Source organism: Toxorhynchites rutilus, chromosome 1 (assembly GCF_029784135.1).
Source record: "Toxorhynchites rutilus septentrionalis strain SRP chromosome 1, ASM2978413v1, whole genome shotgun sequence".
In the NCBI taxonomy this organism is placed as follows: domain Eukaryota; kingdom Metazoa; phylum Arthropoda; class Insecta; order Diptera; family Culicidae; genus Toxorhynchites; species Toxorhynchites rutilus.
In genome coordinates this window covers 76,021,369-76,047,933 of record NC_073744.1, presented here as the reverse complement: position 1 = coordinate 76,047,933, position 26,565 = coordinate 76,021,369, and the positions used below count along the sequence as shown (strand labels likewise).

Below are 26,565 nucleotides of genomic sequence, written 5' to 3'. Positions count from 1 at the left end.
CAATGTACAGAGTAATCGCTAGATGGGCGGGAAAGCATAGAAACTGTTTGCCTCTTTAATACATCAGAAATTACGTGTGTCATCTCGAAGTAACGGATAGCCTCTCCCATGAATTGTACAAATGGAACGTAGTTCGTTCTAATTCCATTCATATGAAATGTGATATTCTTGAACGGAATTGCTCTTGAACAGAACGTTGCAAATGAAACTCATAATATGTAGCTGATGGAACTGCTCTGATGTTCAATTGTTTTTATTCAGAAGTTATCGAAGGCTCAGGTATCAAATTTTCCAAATTTACTGTATCTATAACTTCCAAACTCTTCCCTTTGCCGATTGCCGATTCGGTATTTGCTCTTCGTATTGATATACACTTGATGCTTTATTGGCAATTCATTAGCATGACCTGTTCTTGCCATTGTGAATAATTAAATTTTCCTTTAAGAAGAGCATGGGATAAAACAAACTCGAAGTTTTCCCTCCTCATCTGTATATACCAATAAAAGTTATCTGTAGGTTCTGCTGTAAAGTATTATTGTCGTACATTTTACTTTTCTTCGTAAGTTATTGTTATATTTGAGTTCCGGTTAAATGGAGTTTTAATGATAGTTAGATAATGGTCTTGCGTTTGCCTTATTCGTGCTCGCCTTTTCTTTTATTCTTAACGAGGAAGAGTAGTTCAACTTTCATTGTGTCACTTTGTTAAGGTATCTTCGGTGTTACGTTTTAGCTTTTATTGAGTATTCCTGTTTTCCGATAATAACTCGTCTGTTTATATATGAATGAGTATAAATAGTTTTGTATATGTTTTGCATTTGATTATCGAAGCTGAAACTCGATTCGTTTAAACATTTCCTCTCTCAGTGGAACACACTCGTTAAGTACTATACATTTAGTTTTAATGTCTTCGACTTATTCCTGTCTATTGGTTGGTCCTACTTGAATTTGTCGCACCTCGTGCACCCGGTCTCATTTTTTTTCTCCAGCGTTAAGCATATTTAAACTTACGATAAAATTATGAAACGTGATTATACTGTTGACGTTCATTAGTAATCATACAAGTTTGCTTCTTCAGTATAGCAGTCATTGATTGAAGCTAAAGATCAGCTTCAAGTTGGTTATATTGCTTTCAAGTATAAAATATAAACTGTTCCATCCTCACTGCTTGATCGAGAGTTCAATCATAGAACCTTCAAATACTAGGATTAATAAAGTGTTCATTTCAAAGATGAAATTCAGCATTTCGAACAATCCGATTATCTTATTGATGCGTGAAAATTATCTAATTAAAACGAGTGTTAAACATTATAAAATTTCTCATTAAAATAATCTCATTAATTATATTAGCACCTCAAACGAAAAAAAGAGAAATTCTTAATAAAATACGCTTTCTTACAGCTTCATCTTGTAAAATAAAAAATAAATTATTGCACCGTAACACTGAAAAACATTGCTTCGTTATAATGTGTATATCTTGTCTTGTCTATTGAATTATATTGTGCATAAAACTAAAATAAGGAAGATTATTCGTTACGTTGAAATCTGTTCTGGTCGAATCGGTATGATGAAAGATTATCTATATCTCTGATACGTATGTATTATCAAAGATTCCGAAACGCAATAATTTTCCTAAGAAAATTTCTTCCGTGTGGTTGGTCACCAGTAATTATGATACTGTTTTTTTTCGTCCGTAAGGAGTGAAACGCCGACCTATTCAACAAAACTTCAAGTTTCTAGTAGTAACGCCTATTAAAATGTATAATTTTTTTTATTTAAAAATAACCGTTTCCTGTTAAAATAACATTTAAGTGGGATTGAGTATTAAAATTTGTTTTTATCGTGTCCCCATTTTTTATTCTTTAACATGTTCGTGTAAAAGTCAAGTAAAACTTCTCTATCAGGGGAAGGGAGGGTAACATATTGTAAAGTAACTATAAAATCATTACTATTGCGACGAGTGATTACAGCTGAATAGATTTAAATGAACATCTCCAGGTTGGTTCCGATTCAGGAGAGATGTAATTTTTGAACAAATCTATAATGTTTCGTCTATTTTGTTCTTTTGTTTCGAGGACATACAAATCCTACTGATTTCATCGGTAGTAACAACTCGCGCAATGGCGTTTTTTACGGACAAATCGTGAACTTCAATCCTTAAGTGAACTGAACATCCTAGTCCAGGACATGTGCATTTCTATCTATTCAGCCGTTCTTCTACTTAGTCTCTCACATTGCTTTCGGCTTGTTCGATTGATCTATATTGCACGATAGATTAAAATGTTCGTACGAAGTGAGTACACTTTTTTCGGGTAAAATCGAGCTACTGGCGGTCTTAAAGTTTGTTCCCATTGATCAAGTAAAAATTAGCTAATCGAAGGAAGATTCGAAAAGATCTCGTAACAGTTGCTGTTTGAATACATTTCTATCGTAATAAAACACTTCTACTTGATTTGAAATAGTACTATTAAAATTCTTTCTGGGAAAAATGTAAGTAAAATTTCTAAAATAATGCATATTTCTCATTCAATAGTCTATTTTTCACGTTTTATGCGTCTCACTTCAAAGATGCACATTGATAAATGGTTTCGTCAATCTCTTCACAAAAAAAATGGGAACAATGAAAAATTTCATACCTAACTGCTTCAGCATGTCAATTGAAATGGATTGAGTTGTAATACACCTCACTCAATTCGTTATACAGAAATTGGTGTAATGATTTTTTTTCTTCCCTTTAATCGACCGAACCCCGGAACCTCTCATGATGGATTGTTTAATTGGTGTACGTTTCAATAAATTGCTATAATAATCCTCACATAAATAGGCTAGGCACGTACGTTTTCCTCATTTTCATAATAATATATATTATTTAATGTATGCATTTTTATCATTTAATATTTTACACGTTTTAGTTCATTTTGCTCGGTTCTGCGATGATCAATTTATTATAAATCAAGCTCGTAAATTTCGTTTTGCCATGGGCGACTCGACTCGTATTGCCCGACATCAAGAGCTATCGAAAGCGCTTGTTTTTCCAGTTCCTGATTTACTCTTCTTCTCATAATATGCTCTATGCTCAGATGCACTGATTCAGAAAACGAATTGGAATTTTAGAGTAATAAAATATGTTTATGGTCAAGTAGATCATGGTAAAAGAGTCCAAAAATGAGGACCAGCCTATGTCCCGGAATAGCGGAAAATGTAAAATTTTATTTTAATTGCGAATGTCGCCATCTGTAAATATGACCCCAATGCTAGACCAGATGGCTAACTGGATTATCTTAGCAAATGGCCAATTTCAAAATTTATTATCCTGGGTGTAAAAAAATTGCCAGGCATTTTCTTCAATGATTTAAATATCTTATTGTCTTTTGTTTGCTTTTTCTTCTCCTCCATTTCCGATATATAGTTTTGGCAACGTAAATTATTTTATTAGTTTCTTCATTATGTGTTACATTGTTATTTTGTTGGTTCTGATGCTTATGTTTCACAGTTTATTACGATTGTATATGTATAGAGAATATATATATTTTAAATTAACAAAACAAACAAAATGTTGATTTGCACAGTAAAACCCTATGCAAAATTTTAGCTCGATCGGACTTCATTTACTAGATTCGCAGACGTCAAAATTTAGATTTTTTGAAAACTGAAAAATTGCCCATGAATTCGGGTTTTAAGAAAAAAATGATGATGCCAAATGTTCTAAAATTGAATGAAACTTCGAGATTTACTGTTATCTTAAATTTTTTGTTGTCAAAAATAAACTTTTCAGGCGGAAAAACAACCGAGTTCCAAAAGGCTAATTGGGTAATCTTTTAGTTTTCAGAAAAATCAAATTTTGATATCTGCGGCACAAGTCCCAGACATTCTTCGGAAAACATACGCTTCGCTGCACTCGAGTATGATTTTCATCAGCGCAAGTTCACAGCAAACACATATCCTCTCTTGGTACGAAGCGTGCCAAATTCTTAAACACGAGAGAGAGAGAGAGAGATGAGAGAGAGAGCGTCGAATGAACACAGCGCAGAATTCAGATACATAACACCGCTTCTCACTTGTGCGATATGCGTACCTCATTTTACACACACAAACACATACAGCAATACTTGACGTTGCCCCCCTAATCAGCTGCATCCCAATAGGAAGTATCCCATGACGGCCAGACGTACAGAATATTAGGAGATTGCAAAATTGCATCTACGAACAACACATTGTAATACTATCATCTAGCCAACCGCAGGTAATCGGTTACATTTAAGTAACATAGTCATTAAGCAAAATTGTCGAAATATTGAACTTTCGACCCCGTCAGGCTAACACCCAAAAGGCCTGAATACTAATATATTTTGGAAAAAAAAACTTGTTAGTTTAAAACATCACCCTATCTAATCACCGGATATGAACCCAATCTACGCATATGGCCGAATCTCAACTACGACAAAATGATAGGAGTTGGGTGTCGCAGAACGAATTGAAGCGCATAGAGAAACTTTTACTATTAAATTATTACTCAATTTCTACTAATTTAAATATTTAACTGAATGCAGTGCACAGAATCGTTCTAAGAGTCCCCTCAGACTACAACCTTTTTATCGGTCGCTAGTTTGATCGGGTTGGCATGCTAGTGCAAAAACCGACCCAACCACTTCAGGCTGATTTAGACGATGCCAGACAGACAGAGTGTCTGTTCTCTGTTCACTGCATACTTCAACTAGAGCGCTGACTGGCATCGTCTAAATCAGCCTTTAGATCAGTGCAATGTGCGCATATGCATACCATGTTGACTAAGAAGCCTATCAAACTATCGGCCGACAAAAACCCCTTCAACCCTCTAAAACCCAAATTTTTTATTTGCGTGAAAAAACTATAGTAGATAATATTTTTGAGGGGAAAATTGGAAAACATAATGGCAAACGCCGATGTCAACGTTTAATGATGCCTCCTTCGTTGTATCCCTGTTTCATATCCCTTCTATTCGATCTACAAACTTTTACTTAGTCGCGGCAATACATACACGCACTGTTTACAGATACAGGTTGTGCAGCCCCCTGATCATTCACCATGAGCCGAGGATTGTACCGCTCATGACAACTCTACACTGATGATTGCGCCGTCTAGTGACCATTCTATTCTGGATTCCTGGACACCTGACAGCGAATTAAAAAAGTCGATTTGACGAACTGGAAACTACGATGTTTAGGAAAGGCAGCTTTTGCTAGAGATATCAAGACTCCGTAGACATTTGGAGGCCGCTGAAATTAATTCTAATGATGTCATAAATGAGATTGCAATGGATGTGTTACAGTTCATCAAGAAGTGGGACTTTCAAGAATTGATTTCAAATTTTACAGTGAACTGAAAGTTGTTTTCAAATCGTGTACGTTTCTGTGGCATTTGGTGGAGAGGCAAATATCGTCCATTCAGTTTTTTCGATGTTTTATATGCATTTCAGCGCGAAAAAAAATTATAGGAGGTTGTGTTCAAGACACGACCGCATTGTTGACGTAGAACTACGCTGTAGTTTAATTCAAGTTGTTTATAACTGCGAATATTATTTTATGTTTGTTTTTTTCATATTGTAGCCAATAAAAATAGTTATCTCGATTTTTCATTCGGAACTTGTTGCGAAATGTTGATTTGCACGATAATATACCCTATGCAAAATATTAGCTCATTCGAACTACATTTGTTAGGTCGAGGATATAGTAAATGCGGTAGATGCGATTAATTGGAGTTCATCGCGTGCTATGACATACTCTGATCGCTTTAGATCGCGCGTTTTTTGATGTTTCATTCCACTCCATTCTACATGTAAACAACCCAGCACAAGGATGCCAGATATGATAACATGTCTTCATTTTGTAAACAGTTGAGTTGTGAGGACGTAACTTAACGTAACGTTTTCATTATATGCATTATGTAAATGAGAATAAAGTTATATATTTCATCGAACAAAACGAAAATAATAATTTAACAACTCAATCTTTATTTTCGTTCGATGAGTTCGATTGTGAAGATATTTATGAAAATCGTCTGGCAACCACCACTTGCGTTCCCTCGCGGCAAAACACTCCACACGCAGTTTCACCGCATTGAAATCGCGTTTACTATTAGCGAATTCGTTTTTGTTCAGTTTCAACCCCAGTGCCGCACTAAGGCTAAGGTTACTTTGGATAGGAGTACGCACGAAAATTTGATTGTACTAATAGAAACAAACAATTTTGTTCGGTAGAAGCTGACGAATTCGAACGAAACAAAGGGGAAGCAATGTAACCACACCAATACAACTCAATGTGGTTGTTTACTTTCACTATTGCATAAAATTCGTACGATCACTTTTCTGCATCCAGTGTCACCGCCGCCTAACTGTTGTCAAAACGTTTTTTTATTCACTCAGTTTCGCACTCAGTGTCGCACTAGTTCGCCCCGAAAGCTGTTAGTTTCGCACTGAGATGTTTCACGGGTTGGCACTCGGGTTCACCAATACAACTATACTGAACTGTCAAGTTCAGTATAGTGTTCAGTATGTGTTTTGGAAAATCTAAAAATAAAGACTATGAAAATGGAAAGCCTGCTGCTTTTGCTTTTGTACTATTGGAATTCGTAATCAAATTCGGATTCTGATTTTGAAGAGTATATTCGAGCAGACGGCATTAAGCTACGTGTGCTTTCATTGGGAGGCGAGAATAATGATGGATATTCAGGTGGAATAAACCTGCTTTCAAAAGCAAAATTATGAATGAAAATTTACTCTAACGTATCGAATATTTATTTTATTTGATGGAATCGGAGGTTTTTTCCGATATCGCAGAAACATATTGAACGAAAATTGTGTCTAATGATGATTTTATATTATAATAGTAATTATTTGTGGAACAAACAGGAAATGCATCGACAAATGGTTAAGTGAGTGTCAGAACTACATGTGTTAGGTAATCAAACAATATGAAGTAACTGTGATGTATTTTCTCTCTGTGAAACATGGCAAGTTTTTACCCAAACACAAACACAATAACCTGAAAAAAGGTAACTGGTCAATAAAATTGAATTTTTAATCAAATCAAGACGAATGCTAGAAATAAAACAAATCAGGAAGCCGAGATCTAAAAATCAGGACATGTCCTGCTAAATCAGGACCGATGGTATCCCTAATTCTAAGCGCACTTGTGGTGTGCGTATGACTTCCCACCATCCTGAAAAAATTATTTGTACAAATTTTGCTGATTTGAACCCGTTTTGCCGTCTATTTTTCTCGCAAAAAAGAACTCGGTGAAGAAACGATCTGAAACAACAGTTATCGGATTTCAATTTGCTAATTGAAATAGCTGATGAAAATTTTCTGAGTACGATCTCCTGTTAAACATAGTCAACATAATCAATTAAAATGCTGACCTGACAAAAGAAGAGGCTAATCAAGTGGTTGAGTAAAACGCTTCCCTTTTTCTGACTGAGCGCCATGTCAAATAAGTAGATGAAAAATGCATACATTTGAAATTATTGAAAACAACACTTAAAAAATTGCTCTAGATAAAAAAACCATGTGTAAAATAAATGCGAATAAAATGAGAAATGAAAAACCAACAATGATTATATACCTTTTCCAAAGAAAATTAAAATACCCGATGAAATCGGTTAGTGCAACGATGAAACAAATAAAACCAAACGAATGTGCATGATGAACAAAATGTTTATGTTTATGAATAAGGTACCACACTATTGTGGTGTGTTTACAAAAATATATAGGGGAAATAATAAATAACATGTAAACAAGCTACAAAACGTCTATCCCACGTTGGTTCAAACTAATTCCGGTATAAATAAATGCATTTTTCATAGTGCATAAATGCAATCAAAATCATATCGATCGAATTAATGTGTTACCCTTTCTCGCCGGTAATTGTTTACCAAGATTTTACAAAAAGCAAGAAGTTCAAATCTAGAGCCTACCGATCTCTCTATTGTTAACAAAATCTACCTGAGCAGTAGTAATAAATAAATAATAAATATGAACGACAAATAAAGTTGCAACTAATGGAATACAAATGTTGTTTACAATTATTACCTCCGAAAACGACAATATTTAGAAGGTTTTTAAAATATCAATTCATTCTCTCCCGTCACCTGCTCTCTGGTGTCCAACCGACCTGGGCAAAAGCGTGCGGTGTTTTTTTTCATCCTAAATAAAAACGTTAATTCGAATACTTCCAAGCTTGGCATTCCATATGTTTAAAATCGTATATAAAACGAGCGATGTCCCTCGTAATTTTTTTTTCTCTTCATTTTTCTCCTTTTTTCTCTATACTGATCTCAATAAAATAGCCTTCCGCCTCAAAGTAATCAAAAACGTACTGGTATCGGGCATTCAGAACTAGTGTTTCTTCCCTCTCTCGAGGAAGTACAATTATTTGATTGTGGTAATTTTTGCCGTTGATAGCCATTCAAGTCAATTCGCTCGCATGTTCCTTACGCATGTTTTTGTTGGCCATCCCGGTTGGAAAATACTTTCGATTCAGCATTGGGAAAGGGAACAGCAGCACTTGGGAGCAGTGTTGCACAATAGTGATTCATTTAAATAATAATAACAAGCTATTATTAACAAATTAGCACACTGTGCGTATCGGAAATGCTACGAATTGACGTGCGTTCATGACGGTGGTTTCCGTATCGTCGTCAACCACCTGGCGGAATTCCTTTGTACAAAGGAAATTTCATTCGTGGAAATATCCCAAAGAGATTCCGCAAAGGTGTATTTCAGGGCTGTGTAAACCACAATCTGTTGTGCTGACTTCCCTCGCAAGCAGTAGGTGCTCGCATGAGGTATTGGATATTGGTTTTGTGGAGAGTAACAAACAAAACGTTGCAACATTCATAATCAACAATAACACCTATGATAACAACAATCGGTGTAAGCTCGGTTTGAGCTACACCACAGTGTGAACCTACAACCGACATATGGCAGTCGAAGGCGGCCAAAATATAAACTAAAAAACGATGAGAATACTTGGTTTAGAGGCTGCCAAACTGTTGCTGTAGCTGCTGGTGAATGGTATTCGATCCATGACATGAGATCGGGGAAGAATCGGCAGAGCTACTGCTGCTACTATTACACGGTGGTGAAGGCGATTTAGGCGAATTGTGTAGCGAGTGATAAGCATGATGCTGCTGCTGCTGCTGTTGTTGCTGTTGATTGTGCTGATAACTCGTCATTGATGAATGCGAATGATTCTGTTGTGCTGTAGGAGTCTGCTGTGGGCCAACTCCTACGATAGCCGTCGATTTTGAGTTGCGCGTGAGAGGTTTGTGACTCTGTAGTAGACTGTCCCGATTGTGTTGAAATTGCCAGCAGGATCTGCAGAAATATCTGTGGATATATAGATAAAAATTGTGTTGAAAATTTGATCATCCCAAGATGTGAAAACGGTTCTCTCAGGCCATTTGCGGCGCAGAGTAAGGGTGGAATATACGAGGTCAGTCCGATAAGTACTTAGCCTACAAAAAAAAATTTTTTTGGAAAAGTGGCGATTTATTTCGCAACATAGTCTCCTTTTAGCTCGATACACTTGACCTAGCGATGCTTGCACTTCTTTATTCCATCTGAAAAATACGGTTTTCACGAGGTCTGCAAAGTAGGTCTTCGTGGCGGCGATGTCCTCCTAATTCGACACAAATTTCTGCCCGGCGAGTGACTTTTTCAAGTTTGGAAACAAAAAAAGTCGCACGGGGCCAAATCCGGAGAATATGGTGGATGGGGCAACAGTTCGTAGTGCAATTCGACCAATTTGTGGCGACGGTGGAATTTCCAAACACGGTCAAAACAGAACTACGAGTTCGATTCGGCTGAAATTTTGACAGTAGCCGTATACGAAAATGTACTACACGATAATTAATCTCTCTTGCGATACTGACACCATCGGACGATGAGGCTGAGTACTTTTCGGACTGCCCGCGTATAATGTCAGATGCCCTGAAAATTGATCAGAAGTCTTTTTTTCGCTTTCTCGTTTGTTTCAAGGAACATTTTCAGCTCGAAGGATTAAAGTCAACGAAAATGGCGGTGTATAAACGAAAATTTCTTCTCCGTATCAAATTAGTGTTCAATGTGAATGAAAAACCTTGTTGTGGTGAAATAGTCCCTTACAAAAATTGTAGATAACTTTAAAAATCTAATAATACATTTTTGTGGGGATATCCGAAAGTTTATAGAAAATAGGTTAAGTTAGGGTAAGAAAATTTTCATTCAAATTTTAGTAACTGCCTTCGGGCCTGCTTATCTAATAGAGGGTAGTGCAGGACGGACTCGATTATATACAGTCTCTGATTTCTTTTCACTGTGTATAATCCTGTATATAGTGGGATAAACAAAAAAAATGTTTTCTGTACATATATTCATCCTTTTTTGAATATAAAAGAAGAATTTAATTTTTGATTCATCCCCTTTAAGTTACAAAACACCTTTCAAAAATCTTTCTGCGTAATGTTCGAATTTCAACAATGACATAGTTATTGAACTTTTTCTCTGTTTAGGGCTCACTTTGCCTCTGTTTGGCTCTAATTCAAAAACTACGCTACGTAGGACAATTCTGTTGCTTCCATTTGGAAGATGAGAAAATTTAAAACAGGACACAGTTGTGAAACTTTCAAATTAGTGGATTTAAGTAACATTTTAGAAGTGAAAAAGTTAAATTCTCACCTTCAAGGTGTTATTCTTAAAATTTAAAAAAATACCTAAAAACAAAAAAAACTTGTTTCTTCTTCTTCTTAAATGGACTTTACGTTCCTAGAGGGACTTCATCGTCTCAATGCAGTATTAGATAGTGATTTTATTAGTTAGTTGATTTTTAGTTGAGATTTCTATGCTAAATAACACGCCTTGAATGTATTTTGAATGGCAAGCTCTAGAATACGCGTGACCAAGTCGGAGGAATTTTTCTTTTGACTCCACTGTACTCATAATAGCCAATTAACTTTTACTTTCCCGTTGAACGATCTCGTTTTCGCTTGAAATAAGCCATATGTATTTGAAATATAAAAATATATTTTTTGAATTGTATATAATTGGACTGACCAAATAGTTCAGAAATAGAAACGGGACACGTAAGCAAAAAAACTTTTGATATTTTTAGAAAAAAATTATTCAGTGAATAAAACCAAGTATAAAACAAAATAATCAAATATTCATAGAAATTCAACGAAGATGATATTTAGATGATGAAGTGACATTGCGAAGAATATTATTCATCCATTTAACAGGTGCGAGACTACCAGGTAGACACAAAATATAGAGCAATTCCACGCCAAAACAGACGTTTTTGTCACGGCCGTGCACCATTTTTTATGTAGAACTACGACTTTCAGTAAGGGTGCCAAATCAGAAAACAGATCACGTTCTTGTGAATTCAGGGGACTTATTGGTGACTTTTCCGATCGACAATTCAATTTCCGTGAATTCGAGGATTGTTTCCGGGTTAAAAGTGGCGTCAAAGTATATTGTTTGCTTGTGTTTTTTTGGGAATTTCGCCGAGAGGGGTACATTCGGGGGCTTTGCACTCCCAACGTATTTTATGCTAAATTAAAGGGATGCAGAAGAAGAGGCTCAAACTACGGTAGGCAACACTTTTCACTTCTAGAATTTAGAGGAAATTTTCGAAGCTTCAGACAGAACAAGTTATTACCACAAGAAGCATGAAAAACGTGTTTCTCCTAGACTAACCTTCCATTATTCAATGTATTCCAACGCAGTATCGAAAAAAATTAACAGTTTTAATAAATTAAGCATTGTATGTTTCACCTGAATTGACTAGATTTTTATGAACAGTTTGCACCTCGCTAGTCGAACATACTTCTCCCCTTTCACGTTGGAGAATTCTAATAAAATATTCATGAATGAAAACAACTTCAGCAAAATTGTTTCTTCCAACACAACAGATCAATGTCTGAAAGGTCACTATCCGATCTCTGGTAGAAAGCAACCATAGTTTGCGGCACGGGGTTTCGAACAAATCGCGTAGTACAAGACATATTTTTTTCTCTTTATGCTCAAGATACGGTACTGTCCCTTTAAAAAGGTACGTTTGGTCAGCCTATATAATCGAATCGTATATAATCGAGTCTGTATTTAGTCGAATTCGGTCAGTATGCCTTTTTAAAACTAATTCATATCCAGATGTCGACACCTTACCATTACCATCGCGGATATACTTTATTTCGTTTTCACCGTGAAGTACATATGATAATAAGGCTCTTGTGATTTTGAAAATTATCCTATTGTTCGGTCCATTTACAGTGATGGTCATTCATTTAGCAGAGCACCGTATAACTTGTCGGCGAAAAAAAAATCAAGAACGTGTTTTTAATCGTTTTTTTGTCGTAGTGTCAACTCGACTGGACGTTAACAGCACCATCTCAGATAGCAGTGATACGTTGTGTGTGGGTGTAAACACATGAGTCTTCTAAGCAACTTTGCATACTTTAAATATTGGGTTGGGGAAAAAGAAATGTCGTATTTCTGATCGAAATTTGACGCTTTATTGAACATACTTAAAATTATCGAATTTAAGTCAAATATGCGCCGTTTTGTTCGCAAACTTGTTACCATTTAGAAGGCAACTTCATTATCCCCCCCTTATAAAAACCCCCTCCTTATTTGCAAAAAGCCCAGACAGCCAGTTTTCGCAAGCCTCTTTTGAGGCCAACTTAGTATCACCAAAAACGTTTTACATATACCGGAAGAGGTGATAATCATTTGGAGCCAGGTCCGGACTATACGGGACATCCCATCCGAGCTCCCGTAGCTTCTGGCGGGTCATAAAAGATGTGTGAGGCCGAGCGTTGTCCTGGTGGAAATCAACACCTTTCCAATTGATCATTTCTGGCCGCTTCTGGTCAATCGCCTGCTTCAAACGGTCAAGCTGCTCACAGTAGAGAACCGAGTTGATGGTCTGGCCATAGTTGAACTGCTCATAGTGGATCATTCCCTTAAAATCCCACCAAACACATAGCAAAACTTTCCTGGCCGTCATTCCGGGCTTGGCGATGGTTTGGGCCGGCCCACCACGCTTCGTCCACGACTTTTTTCGCTTTAGGTTGTCGTACGTGATACACTTTTCATCACCAGTCACCATCTTTTTCAAAAATAGGTCGAGTTCGTTTCGTTTCAGCAGTGCATCGCAGGCGTTGATTCGGTCTAAAAGATTTTTTTGCGTCAACTCGTGTGGCACCCATATATCCAGCTTTTTTGGAATCCATTCTTCTGCAAATGTTTGGTTTTATGGTCTATACCAAGTTCCTGGCCAATCCAGCGATTGCTCACATGCCGGTCTACTTGGATGATTTCAACGAGTTTATCGGTTTCCACAACGATTGGCCTACCAGTACGGGGTGTATCTTCGACAGCTACTACACCAGAACGAAATCGATCAAACCAACGCTGTGCTGTGCGAATCGTTACAGTATCGGGTCCATAAACTACACGATTTTTTTCGGTCGCCTTCGTTGCAGTTTTACCTCGCAGGTAGTAAAAACGTAAAATATGGCGAATTTCTTGCTTGTTGGACTCCAAAGTACGTAGAATAAGAAGGTAGTCTACTCCCTGCTTTGTTCAAGTAGTGGTAGGCAAAGAAAAAAAGGAAAAAATAGTTATTAACCATAGATCGAATCCATATAAATTCAAACATTTTTTAATTTTTTAAATTATAACACAAGAACTGTCTCGAAATATGTTCCGAAATAATGGAATAGTGGTATACTTAATTATTTTCAAATTGAAAACAGTAAAATTATCGCACTTGTACTATAGAAATAATGCAAAACCGATAAACAAATGTGTGGAGAGGTTATATCGAAGCAGTGTCGTTCTCGTTCCCGATCCAAGGAGCGAATGCATGGGATAACTGAAAACATCTCCGATTAGTTTATCTCATTCGAAATTATCCTGTTCCGGCATCGCGGAACGTGATATTTCAACATTTTGCTGAAGTAAACAAAAACTATTCAGTATGAAATCGATAGAAATTCACATAAAACGTTACTTGCAGTGAAAAACAAGTACACTATCGTGTTTACCGTCGACTCGACCGGCGATTTTGCCACTTTTTATGATGTTTAGAACTTTTAAAATCGAGAAATATTGAAAAAACTTCAGAACTTCGAACAAATTGAGGATTTTTTATTACTAACTTCGTTGTGTGTGTAATACATGCGCTCTCCGTGTGTATACACAGGAAATATCCCTTACCTTCTATTCTATGTACTTTGGTTGGACTCCACCTTTGACGCGCTATAACTTGGACTGAAAAAGACAATCACAACACTGTCAAAACGACACTTGTAGCACAGATTGTCGTCTTTAAATAGCCGTATAGTATGACCCGATGCGATAAGTACAACACAAGATATGTTTAAGTGTTGCCATATATTGACAATCCACGACATTTCATTTTCCCCAACCCAATATTAAAAAAGAATTAGACTACAAAAAAAAATTCTTGATTTTTTGCAAAAATGCATGTCGGATTTCGGAATTCGACTATTCGGAATTTTAGACTCGATTATCCGAAGTATTTTATTTTTGATTTTTCTTATTTTTAGATCAGAAATTTCGAATAATTTGTATAATAATTCCATATTGAATAATCAATTTGGGTAGCAAACTGAAAGGGCTTGACTAGCAGAACACAGCTATTTATGGAAAACGTAAATCCAAAATGGCGCCCACTATAGAATGGAGGATTACATATTTTCTCAGAAGCCCATCAATATGAATATCAAATGAAAGGGATTGTGACTAGTAGAACACAGTTATCATGAAAAATCAAAAACCAAGATGGCCGCAGTTCCCAAGTAAACAATTACTTTTCAATGGTTTCATTCAGCTTGCCCTATTAGTATGTATGTTTGAGTGTTTGTAGGGTTTTCGTGGGGTATATGATGAAACAACTATTTGTGGATAATTGAAATCCAACGTTTATTTCTTACCTTGTTCGTAATATTTCCATGATGTACTGTATTCTATTAGTCAAATCATTTCATTTGATACCGATATTGAGGGGATTGCAACAAATACATAGTCGACCATTCAGTGGCGGCAACCTTTTTGAATTCATGTTGTTTATTATGTTTTGTGTTCTCCAAGTCAAGCCATTCATCCATTTATTTAGCGGCGGCCAAATTGAATTTATCTAGATCATGGAATGAGCAGTTTTATAATGACAGTAGAATTAAAGCTGTCTTCCAAATTTTAGATCAATCAGTCAACAGGAACGGGGTCAATTTTCCATTAATGTGGGACAACCCTACAAACATTCAAACATACATACAAACAGGTCAAGCTGAATGAAACCATTTAAAAAGTCATTAGTTATTTGGGTACTGCGGTCGTCTTGGATTTGGATTTTTCATGATCTGCTATGTTCTACTAGTCGAGCACTTTCATTTGATACCCATATTGATGAGGTTTTGAAAAAAATATTTCCGCCATGCACCATTTTGCATTTGCATTTTTCACAAATAACTGTGTTCTACTAGCCAATCCCTTTCATTTGATATACATATTGATGGGGTTCTGAGAAAATATGTAATCCGCTATTTTGTAGCGGTCGCCATCTTGGATTTTCGAGACTGTAAAAGGATATGCTAAGCAACTCTCGAGTTTTCAGTGGAATTTTTCATGTGGATGCAATTTCATTCAATCGGATCTGTTCATGGGTTGAAAAACTTCGTTGCTTCAGGTTGATTCGTGAACAACTGTGTGTTTAGTCCGAATTACTTTAGTGAAGCTCTATGTTTGTTGCAAACCAATGGCGGACATGTGATCCACAAACAATGGTTGCAACGAACCGTTAGTTAGAAAGGCCTTTTCGGGATTGATCTGAGAGTCCTGGAAAATACATAAACCTTGTGCGAGAATATTTGTTGTACGCACCCAAAGAATTGGATAGCAAAAAGTGACAAAACCAGTCCGGTCTTTTATTTTTATTTTTTATTTTTTATGGCAGACTTATCTCACTTCTTAACTAGGCGAACCTAGCCAGAATTTTCACCTGGTTCTGCGGAATGCACGTATCTGCATGCTCGTGCTGTTTTAGTCCTGACCGAGGAATTGTCGGACAATCGCGCAGGTGCTAAGGATGACCGACTTTTGGATGCCGGCCAATTCCTTCTCGATGTTCAACACCTTTAGCGCTTCCAGAAGTGTCTTCGGGATAATTCCAGTTCCAGAGAGAACGACTGGAACAATTCTTGGGACCTCCCTTAGCCCCCACAGTTCCTTGAGCTCCACGGCCAATGGTCGGTACTTGCAGATTTTGCGACCGTGGGTCTCCTCCAGATTCTGGTTCAGTGGAATAGCGACATCGATGATGGTGACTTTGCGGTCGCTCTTGTCGTAAACCATTATATCTGGGCGGTTGTGGTGGATCGAGAGGTCGGTCAGAACAGTGCGATCCCAGTACAGCTTGAAACGGTCATTTTCCAGGACAGGTGCAGGCAGGTACCGGTAGTTTGGTACGTTGTCTTCCAGTAGATTGGAGCGCCAGTTGTCGATGAACAATACGGGCCACGTTGTTGTGGCGCTCGGTGTAGGCTGCGTTGGCCAAAACGGGACAGCCTCCCATAATGTGCTCTATGTTTTCACCTGGTTGATGGCACATCCGGCAAATGTCATCAACGTCTTGATGCCAGACGTACCGCCTGCAGTTTCTCATGTCGGCTTCTACTACTGAAGAGAGTTCACCACGCGTTAGCCACAGATTAGATGCGGCCTTGTCGACGTGTGGCCGGTCCAGTTGATGGGGGTGGGCACCATGCACTGCCTTCTGCTTCCAAGCTGCAATCTTCTCCTCCACTGTCTGCAGATTGCAGTTGAGTTGGTACTCCGCTTGCGCCAAGTGCAGAGCGCTGTATCCTCTGTGGGCGGCGCAGACATCCCGGTATAGCGTGTTTTGGTTGGCGCGTTCTGCGAAGCACTCGCGCAGTTGTTGTACCTGGGCTACACACAGTGCAGATATGTCGACTATTCCAAGTCCCCCTTCTTTGCGTGGCAGTGAAACTCTCTCCAGTGCCGATTGAGGATGGTGCATTCCGGCCTCTTTGAATGCTTTCCTCATCCTCCTCTCAAGGTCCTCTAGGTCAGTTTTGCTCCATTTGACTACACCAAAACTGAAGGTCAGCAGGGGAACCGCGAATGTGTTGATCGCGCGTACCTTGTTCCCCGCGTTGAGGAAAGTCCTCAGGACACAGTTCACTCGACTCAAGAACTTGTCTCGCAGCTCCGTCTTGATGTCGGAGTGGCGAATCCCGGTGAGCTGTCGGAATCCAAGATATTTATAGGATTCGCCACGAACCATGTCTCTTATAAACTCGCCGTCATAGACCTCGTAGCCTCCGGATTCGGTAAGTTGTCCTTTCATCAGGTGGACACAGCGACACTTGTCGAGGCCGAACTCCATACAGATGTCCCTGCTTATGTCTTCGACAACCCGGATAGCTACACCTAGACGCTGACGTGAATCAGCGTAGACCTTGAGATCGTCCATGTAAAAGGTATGGGTCACTTCTTCGTGGGCGCCGTCGCCATACCTTATTTTATAGCCATGACCGTTTCTATTGAGCGTCCTACTGAGGGGGTTCAGTGCCAGACAAAACCAAAGCGGGCTGAAAGAGTCGTCTTGGAATATCCCCCTCTTTATCTCCAGCGTTCTAGACTGCAACACATTTTCCCCATCACTAAGGTGCAGAGACGTGCTCCACTGCCTCATCGCATGCTGCAGGAACCTAACGACGACGGGATCAATTTTGTAGAGCTCCAATACCCGGACGAGAAACGAGTGAGGTATGGTGTCATAAGCCTTCCTGTAATCGATATAGGCCATGCTTAGGTTCCGCTGGTTATAAACCGCCTGGCCGACTATGGCTGCGTCGATGATGGCCTGGTCTTTGCAGCCATGCGTATTTTTTCTGCATCCTTTCTGCTCTTCTGCGATGATATGGTGTTGTTCGCAGTGGGCAGAAACTTTGGCGGTTATGATGCTGCTTAATATCTTGTACAGACTCGATAGGCACGTTATCGGCCTGTACTTTGATGGGTTCAATGTGTTGCTGTCTTTTGGGAGGAGGAATGTGACGCCACGGGTGGCGAATTCAGGGAGGTTGTGTGGGTCACGTAGCACCTTGTTGAAGCACTCAGCTATCTTTTGATGTGCGACGGTCAGCTTCTTGTGCCAGAAGTTCTGAACACCATCGGGGCCCGGTGCTGCCCAGTTCCTCAGGTACCGCGAGGCTTCGCGGACATCGTTCTCTTCGACGATGATAGCTGGCATCTCTCCAATTTCACCACAACTCTCCTCCTCCCGTCTTAACCACATTTGCCCGTCGCGATGTTGTACTGGGGTCTCCCAAATACCAGCGCAGAAGTTCGTCACATCGCTAATATCTGGCAAACCTTCGCGGTAGTCGGGCTTCTCGTCGCTAATGTGGTCGTAGAACGCTTTTTCGTTATCTCTGAACATCCGATTTTGTTCCTGGCGCTTTGCAGAGTCAGAGTAACGTTTCAGCCGTTTAGTTAGGACGCTCAATTGCTGTACCAGTGTGTCGAGTTTTTCCGTCAGCTGGTGAGCTCCCAGCTGGCGAAGTTCAGTAGGCCGCACGATCACAGCAACTTGGCGACATAATTTCGCCGATCTGCTGCCTCTTTTGTACGCCATCAGTCTTCCAATTGCGGCGCGCTTATTTAGGATCCGTTGCTCCAATCTCCTTCGCCATGGAGGCTCACGCCTTTCACGGAGATGTTGGAGCAGTCCGCCTCTTGGCCTAATACGGTATCCTAAACTTTTGGCGGTCGCCACAGCAGCACAGTAAACTTTCAGTTGCAGCTCCTCCATGTTCTCAGCATCAACCAAGTGCAGCGGAAGAACGTGCTCGTTCATGAGCTTTACTGCACTTGTCAGCCTGCGGGAATGCTGCAACTTCGGGATCCTGGGGCGCGACAATGGGTCTGTGTCGCGGAACTGTGAGATCGCCTCGTCGTAGTGGAAGACCAGATCGCGTAGTAGTTGTTGATCTGGCTGTGGGTCTTCCGGCTCAGGGGGTTGTAGTACTGTGGCCTCCACTGGTGCTGATTCGCGTGCCCCACTCGCGAATGAATTGCTCAGCCGTACTGAACTTCGTCTCGACACATCGCTTGCTCTGTTGTTCCTGGAGCTTATTTCTCTCTGCACCTGCTGCTTGATCTCGTCGATTTGCGTTTGGGAGAGCATGTTGTTGCGTACTATCGCTCTACGCCTCGCGTTCATCGCGTTCTGATCAAGCCTCCCGACGAACTCTGGATACGCTTCCTCGAACATTGTTAGTATTCGAGGGCGACCGCTCATGTCCGCCTCCAAAGCAGTGCAGATGTAATAGGCGCGGATCACGAATTCATTCATTTCGTGTGTCCACATGATCCGGCGCCTAGTGGTACCCACAAGTGTGGACGACTGTCGTCTGGCAGTCGCAACACGTCTCGTAGGCGCAGCGTTTCTTGGGTGATGTCGATGGCTGCTGTTTCCGTGTGGCGGTAGCTCTTCGGGTTGAACCCGGCTGGTGGCCCGCTCTTGCACATCGCCCTCCAGCCGCTGGCCGCTCGCTCTTACGCCCGTTCCAGGACCAGCTCCAGTTCGGGGACCCTCCTCGGGTGATCGCATTCTAATTACTCTTCGTGAACGTAGCTCCATTTTCTGGGTGTATCTCCTTTGCCCGGGAGACAGCGGGTTGGCAAGGCCTCCATGACCCGGGAGGTCTTCCCCGGGAGAGATATAGCGCTCTGACTCGCTCGCACCCCCTCACTTAGCCACTTTCGACACCCGTTCTCGGAGCCAAGACCAGGTGTGTGTTTCCAGTTCACGCCCGATCTAAAAATGTCGTCATATGATCTTCGTGGAGGCGTGAGATAGGAACATTTGAGACCAACAGGCAGGCTCCTACCCTATGTTGATCCCCATTTATTTTATTTTTTATTTTTTATTTTAGCAGACTTATCTCACTTCTTAACTAGGCGAACCTAGCCAGAATTTCCACCTGCTCCCGGGCTTCTGAATGCCAAAGGGGGACTAGGCTCTGCGGAATGCACGTATCTGCATGCTCGTGCTGTTTTAGTCCTGACCGAGGAATTGTCGGACAATCGCGCAGGTGCTAAGGATGACCGACTTTTGGATGCCGGCCAATTCCTTCTCGATGTTCAACACCTTTAGCGCTTCCAGAAGTGTCTTCGGGATAATTCCAGTTCCAGAGAGAACGACTGGAACTATTATTTTTTATTTTTTATTTTTTATTTTTATTTTATTATCTTGCTTACTGGTTCAGTTTGATGCTATAAAGGAAAATTCTAACATTTAATTATCTTTAAGATAACTTGTCCAGCTCAAACCTTTGTAGGGGAATGTGGTGGGATCATCATTATCAAAAAAAAAAGTTTTGAATTGGTTGTTCCTTTTTATTCAAAGTCGTCTTTTAAAATGATAATCCTTTCAGTTGCGTATCAAAATGATCAAACTCTACAATCAAGTTTTTTTAAAGTATTGTTATAAGTGAAGAATATGAACACTAAACGTGTAATTAGATTTGTGTTAATTTTGAGGGATTTTTTAACCAACCAACGAATAAAGAATAAAGGTTCAAAAAATTGAAAAAGTTCCGGTTGCTCACGCAACAATATTTATTTACTTCACGTTTACTGACTAGCTTTTAATATGAACGTAAACGTGAACAAAAGCATTCTATTCGCCACGTTTTTTTAGTTGTTTGTTCGGAGTGTGGTTCACCGTGGAATGATCGTACTATTCCACCACCTGTTCAAGTTCACGTTCACGGGAACAGCTTTCAGCCACTACACGAACACTCAAAGCTCCAACATATCTGTTATGATGTTATTGTTTTTAGGATCAAATATTTTGTTGTTCCATTATAATGGTGAATTATGGTAATCGTCAATAAATGACGTAGTTGCCTTATGAGTTGCATAAGCATTCCAAGCATACCAAGCTATGGATGCTATAGAACTTATCTCCAGCAATGAATTATCTCTATTAAGAAGAAGATTTTCCTTCCAACATGTACGAAAGCAGTAATAAGTTGTCCGTTAATTTCGAATAACTTAACACGCTCACGCCGGTGCTGCAATTTATGTTCCTTGCCCACTGGCTGCTGCGCTTAATACTATTCGCTCTGTCGGATGGAAGCTCTTCCAGACAGTGTTTGCCGCTTGAACGTTTTTCTGAATAATTCACTTTTGTTTGTTCAAATATGATCTTGCAGAAGTCATTTCCCCAACAGTGACATTCGTTTGTTGTTACATGCTACGGATCATGACACAATGACACAATAACGATGAGGCAGTCTAGTGAGCAGTTCCGAAAATATTCACGTTCACGGCATTCAAATACGGCGAATTTCAGCCTGCCTTGTATTGACAACCTACTGCTCAAGCGAGAGTCGATAAATATGGAACAACACTATCAATGAACACCAGTGCAATGAACATCAACATCAGCTTGCCATAAAGTTCATTTTTCATTTGCATATTCATTTTTCGCCATGATATTCGCAACGTCGAAATTGAATATCATTGCGTGTTAGTGAAAATCAAAGCATAAAATTCAACGTCAACTAATTGAGAGTGAAATCGATTAATGGTAAAGGATAGCCATTTATTATACAAAATTCTTGTTTTTGGCGACATTGGCAATGAAATGTATGGTATAACTCTAGCTATATTTTATGAATCTACTCCTGATTGGCCAGAAATGGCGTACACCCCAATTATATGGGCAATGGGTGACAATAACAGACGAGCGAAAAACGAACATAATGTTGTTTTGATTTCCGGTTTAATGATACTGGCTATAAATGACTAGCAATCATATAAAACCCCTACGATATGGGTATTGGATGGAAGGGCTTAAACAGCGGAAGTCGAATATCGTATTCCGGTGGCTTCCGGTGCATTGAAAACCGCCCTAGGAGACCGAAAATGGAGTTAGATAAAGAAAGTGTTAGAAACTAAGATCGTGTTAGAGCGAAATGGCGATAGATCATTTAAAGCGGAAACGGAAACGGGAACGGACCGTACCTTTCACGGTAAAGATCGCGAGTTCAATTCTCAATCCCGACATTCTTCCAAAAATGGAAGTGACAAGCCAGCCAAAAAGTGTTGAAAGTCATTATAATACAGTATAAAAAAGAAAAAAAAACGGAAACGAAACGCTCAACGCCGTTCAACGCTAGATGTCGCTCAACCGCTCAACACCGCACAACGGTCAACGCTCAACGAAAGCTAATGTTGCCTTCTCCGGATTCCTTTGTTTCTAAATATGGACATCAAACACGTTTTCAATAGAAATTCACTGCAAGCGATGAAGATCAACTTAACGTTCGTGATAATCACCTGAAATTATTGACAGTAATGGAAGTGCCTGAATGAAGGCTTTCCGAAATTCGTTCATGCTCTATTCGTTCAATATACCAGACAAAGTTCAAGCGTCTCGACGCTTGTGTTATACTCATTATGACAGATATGGCGTTGAGTTTCAACAGAAGAAAATTCATCCGACACTGGGAAAAAGCTAATGTCTTCATTCGTGAACAGATTTTGATAATTTGTGGCACTGCTAGTGAGGCCTACCGGTAGTACACGCCGGCGTGAACGCCGAACACGCCGGCGTGAAAATGGAATTCAGCTAAACGAATGTCTGCCACTATATTTACGCTCTCATCGAGAGTGCAGAATCCACACTCTCCGCATAGTATCGATTGGAGTAAATGTTCGAAGACAAAGAATTGGTTAGGTAAATCGAGCTTTTACACAAAGTTTACCAAATTCCCGATTTGAATAAGTATTTTTCTCATTTGGTAGAGATTTGCTCTACAATTTCAACTGGCATCAATGCGTCTCCATGGCGAACAAAATATTATGCACGCGCATGGTATTTCAAATAAAATGGTTTGCACAGTTTTCCTTTACATGTTTATTTCCAGTTCATGCAGTAGTGATAATGATGATTTTGATTTTAAACCTTACGGATAATTTTCATGATGATCTGTCATCGGAAAAAATTCAAAACAAAATGTGTTATACAACAAACGCCCAAATGCAAACGTTTGGATGGGTGAAGCACCCAATAATTTCATTACTTTGCTGAGTGTCCTAGCACCCTATGATATGCATGAAAACTTCAACTAAATGACTGCTTTTCAATGATTTTTCGGGAAATCTGCTCTTGCTGCTCTGAATTGGGAGTTGTTAACACGAAAAAGGCTCCAAAATGAATAGTTTATGATTTATTACATTGAACTTATCCCTCTACCGCCCAAGTTTTTTATTTATCTAAAAAACCTACTCCACTTTTATCTCGAATTTCCGACTTACAACATAAAATACTCCTAGCAGAAAGCTGTTAGCATGAAAAACAATGTGTATGTGTGATAGATGAAAATATTATGAAGACGTTCTAGTGGGGGGTGGACGTCGAAAACAAAGTCTGAATAATTTGAAAAGAGAATCCGTGAAGTCCGTCTAAAGGTGGGCTTGGACTGTAGAGGGTTAATTAATTGCCCAATCAAGTTATGAAAAATCAAATGAAATTGATGAATGAAGTGGTTGCTAATAAATGGAGCTATCATTTGATGCAAAAGCATTACCATACGGTTGCTTTCCAAAGGCATGAAAATTATCATATATCAACCGATTGTTTGTCCATTTTAGGCCATATGTTCGAAAAATCGAACAGCAAATATGATATTTTTTCATGTCTTTGGAAAACAACCATATGGTAAGGTTTTGACATCAAATGATAGCTCAATCTATTAGCTACCACTTATTATCAGTTTCATTCTATTTTGGGCAATAAATGTAGTTTAAAGCAACTATCTGCGAAAAATACATAACCTCACAAAACTTTTCCGACAAACGGAAGAACGGAAAAAATAATTTTCGAAGTATGAGGTTCCTGTAACGCCAATAATCATATTTACACAGGTGTCTTTTGTTAAGCCATATAATTGTTACAGCTTAGTCGTTAATGGGTTAATTGAGAGTATTGAGTTGATGAAATAAACAATAATACAAATAAAATTCAATATTTCAATGATACAATGATACGAAATGAATGTATTATTCCAATGAAAATAAATCGACTCACCTGAAGCATACGATTTCCCGGCAAAAATATGGTCCGTGTTGCACACCACACATGGAGCACAGTGAGTCCTCTAGGTATGGATCTACCTGTAGCTTTTTCGTAAATTTAGCCGTCTTGATTTCGATGAAAGCCGCCACCACAGCTCTCATGTACGAGCGGGAATTATTGAAGGTGACACGCGCTGACCCGAGAGGATATTTGTACTTGTCCGTGTCGATACCAACGTACACAACGCCCTCGAACAGATCGTTCATAATTTTCGCTAATCCTTCGGCCGTCAGCTGACCGTGCAAGGCTCCAACGAACACAGTCTTTGTCGGGTCTAGCTTCTGCGAGGTTGACTTTACGTAGTTTGAGTCCGCAATATTCCAAGGAATCACCTCGACGTCCTTGGATTTGATGCGTTTCGAGGAAATCTTAAAATTAATTCGGGCTCCCGGTGGCGAGAGGAGTTTATTCTGCTGTAGCAACTGCTGCTGTTGTCCAGATTGTTGGTGTTGTTGTTGTTGAAACTGTGCCAGCGATTGATCTTCACTGCCGTTTGAAGAATACGTCAAGGTTCCCGTGGAAGACGAGCTGGCACCACGATTAGAACAATTGTAACCATTAACATCCGTGTAAGTGCAAGCCTGCAGTAAGGCCTTGACCTGCTTGTCCGATTCAAAGATAATATATACATATCCTTTGGGCTGTATTGCCTGTTGCTCCTTGCCGGGCCATTCCACTCTATGAGACAAATCGAGGAATGTCAATTATTTATTGAATATAATTAACATACAAAGTGCGTCTTACTTGATAGATCCAAAAGGCTTGAAAATCTGAACCAATGACTGTTCGCTAATATCCCAAGGCATTCCACCGAGAAAGATTTTAGACGAATATGTCACCAACCGATGAGAGCGCGGTGGAAGTACACCGCTCCACGTGCAAGTTGCATCATAATGAGCTGTGAGAGATCATAGAACATGAATACATCATCAGTTTCAAAGAATGACAATGCAGGAAATTGAATCGATGTGTTGTGTGATCTGCTTTTGCGTTACAAACAAACGTTACACAGCTCACAGGGATGAAAAGAGAGAGAGAGAAATTAAATGAACGGCGGAAATGAGTTACCAGCTGATGAACGGTGAAATCGTGCAATCCGGTCGAGATTAATATCATTGCCATTATTGCCTGACGATGATGCAGAGTTCTGTAGCGACCAATTTTTTAGCTGTCGGAAAACAGAAAAAATGAACATTCAAAATATGCAATAATTTGAATTTTGCATCCAACCAACCTGAGCGTTGTTATAGCTGGGCAACAGTTGATTAAATTGATAGTGTTGCAACTGAAATTGAGACAGTTGCTGCGACTGCTGCAAAAGGCGCAAAGTACTATAAGCTTGCAGACTTTGCAGTCGCTCATAGTCATTTGAGAAACCACCGCTGCTGTTGTGATTTGATTGAACATTGGAATTCCCAGTTCCGAAGGCCGACGATCCTCCTTGCGATTGCTGGTAGAAATTACTCAAATTCGGCACTTGGTTATACTGGGAGCTGTGGTTGTGATTGTTGCTGTTGTTACTGTTGCTGGCACTATTACTATAATGCTGTTGGTTGTGTTGTCCGTTTTGCTGCTGCTGTTGTTGGCTGATGGTGAGATAACTGATCATGTCCAAAATGTTGGTGCTATCAAAGTTGGACAGCAGATTTGAGTCATTGTCAGGCGGGGAATTGGAACGTGACAGAGATTGGTTGCCGCTGAAAAGAGCAGACCCGTTATTGGGCTCGAAGCTATGGTTGAGCTCACTCAGCTGTTGCGATCCGCGAAAATATCCACTGCAGAGCCCAGTTGAGGAGGTGTTTGGTGATGTCGGAAGAGAGCAGTCATAACTGCCGATGTTACGTTGAAGCAGTTTTAGTGTCTCTGGGGTCAAGCTGTTTATGCAACTCGAGCCGGATAAGTTGATATCACCATCAAACTGGTTCGGGCAAAAAGGAGGAAAAGGAACAATTATAAAATATGAAAATTATAGAATACTAGCTGACCGACAAACTTCACTCCGCCCAAAATGGATTTTTTTTTGTTATCAATACCTTCAAACATTCACGTTTTCTTGCTAAGCGAACGTTCATGGGTCCAATAGATCTTCTAATTGACCCTTACCAATTTCCTTTTACTATAAATTTCCTAGTACTTCTACCAAAACTCGCCATTGTAATATCAAATTATTTTCAGACCCAATTTTCGTTCAAGATTTTTCAATCACTCGCAAATAAGATGTTTCCCCCCTACATGGAATACATGTTTGACACAGAAAATATAAAAAAATCTCAAATCGGACGATTTCTTCCTCGAGTTTTGCGCTTACCCCATTGCTTGATTAGTTCTCGGGATATGCAGAAATTCGAAT

General features: G+C 39.6%; 1 protein-coding gene across 5 annotated transcripts in view; it reads right to left on the bottom strand.

Annotated features, from left to right (window-relative positions):
* Positions 1 to 225: 225 nt before the first annotated feature.
* LOC129770872 (cytoplasmic polyadenylation element-binding protein 3) overlaps positions 226 to 26,565 on the bottom strand; it is an 85,878-nt gene continuing 59,538 nt past the window's right edge. For all 5 annotated transcript variants that reach the window (XM_055774034.1, XM_055774027.1, XM_055774060.1 and 2 more), the window contains exons 5-9: positions 25,450 to 26,133; positions 25,284 to 25,383; positions 24,960 to 25,113; positions 24,168 to 24,893; positions 226 to 9,361 (exon numbers count right to left, since the gene is read on the bottom strand). In XM_055774034.1, coding sequence (XP_055630009.1) covers positions 9,007 to 9,361; positions 24,168 to 24,893; positions 24,960 to 25,113; positions 25,284 to 25,383; positions 25,450 to 26,133 — 2,019 coding nt within the window. In that variant the 3' untranslated portion in view covers positions 226 to 9,006. The remainder of the gene's footprint in view (positions 9,362 to 24,167; positions 24,894 to 24,959; positions 25,114 to 25,283; positions 25,384 to 25,449; positions 26,134 to 26,565) is intronic.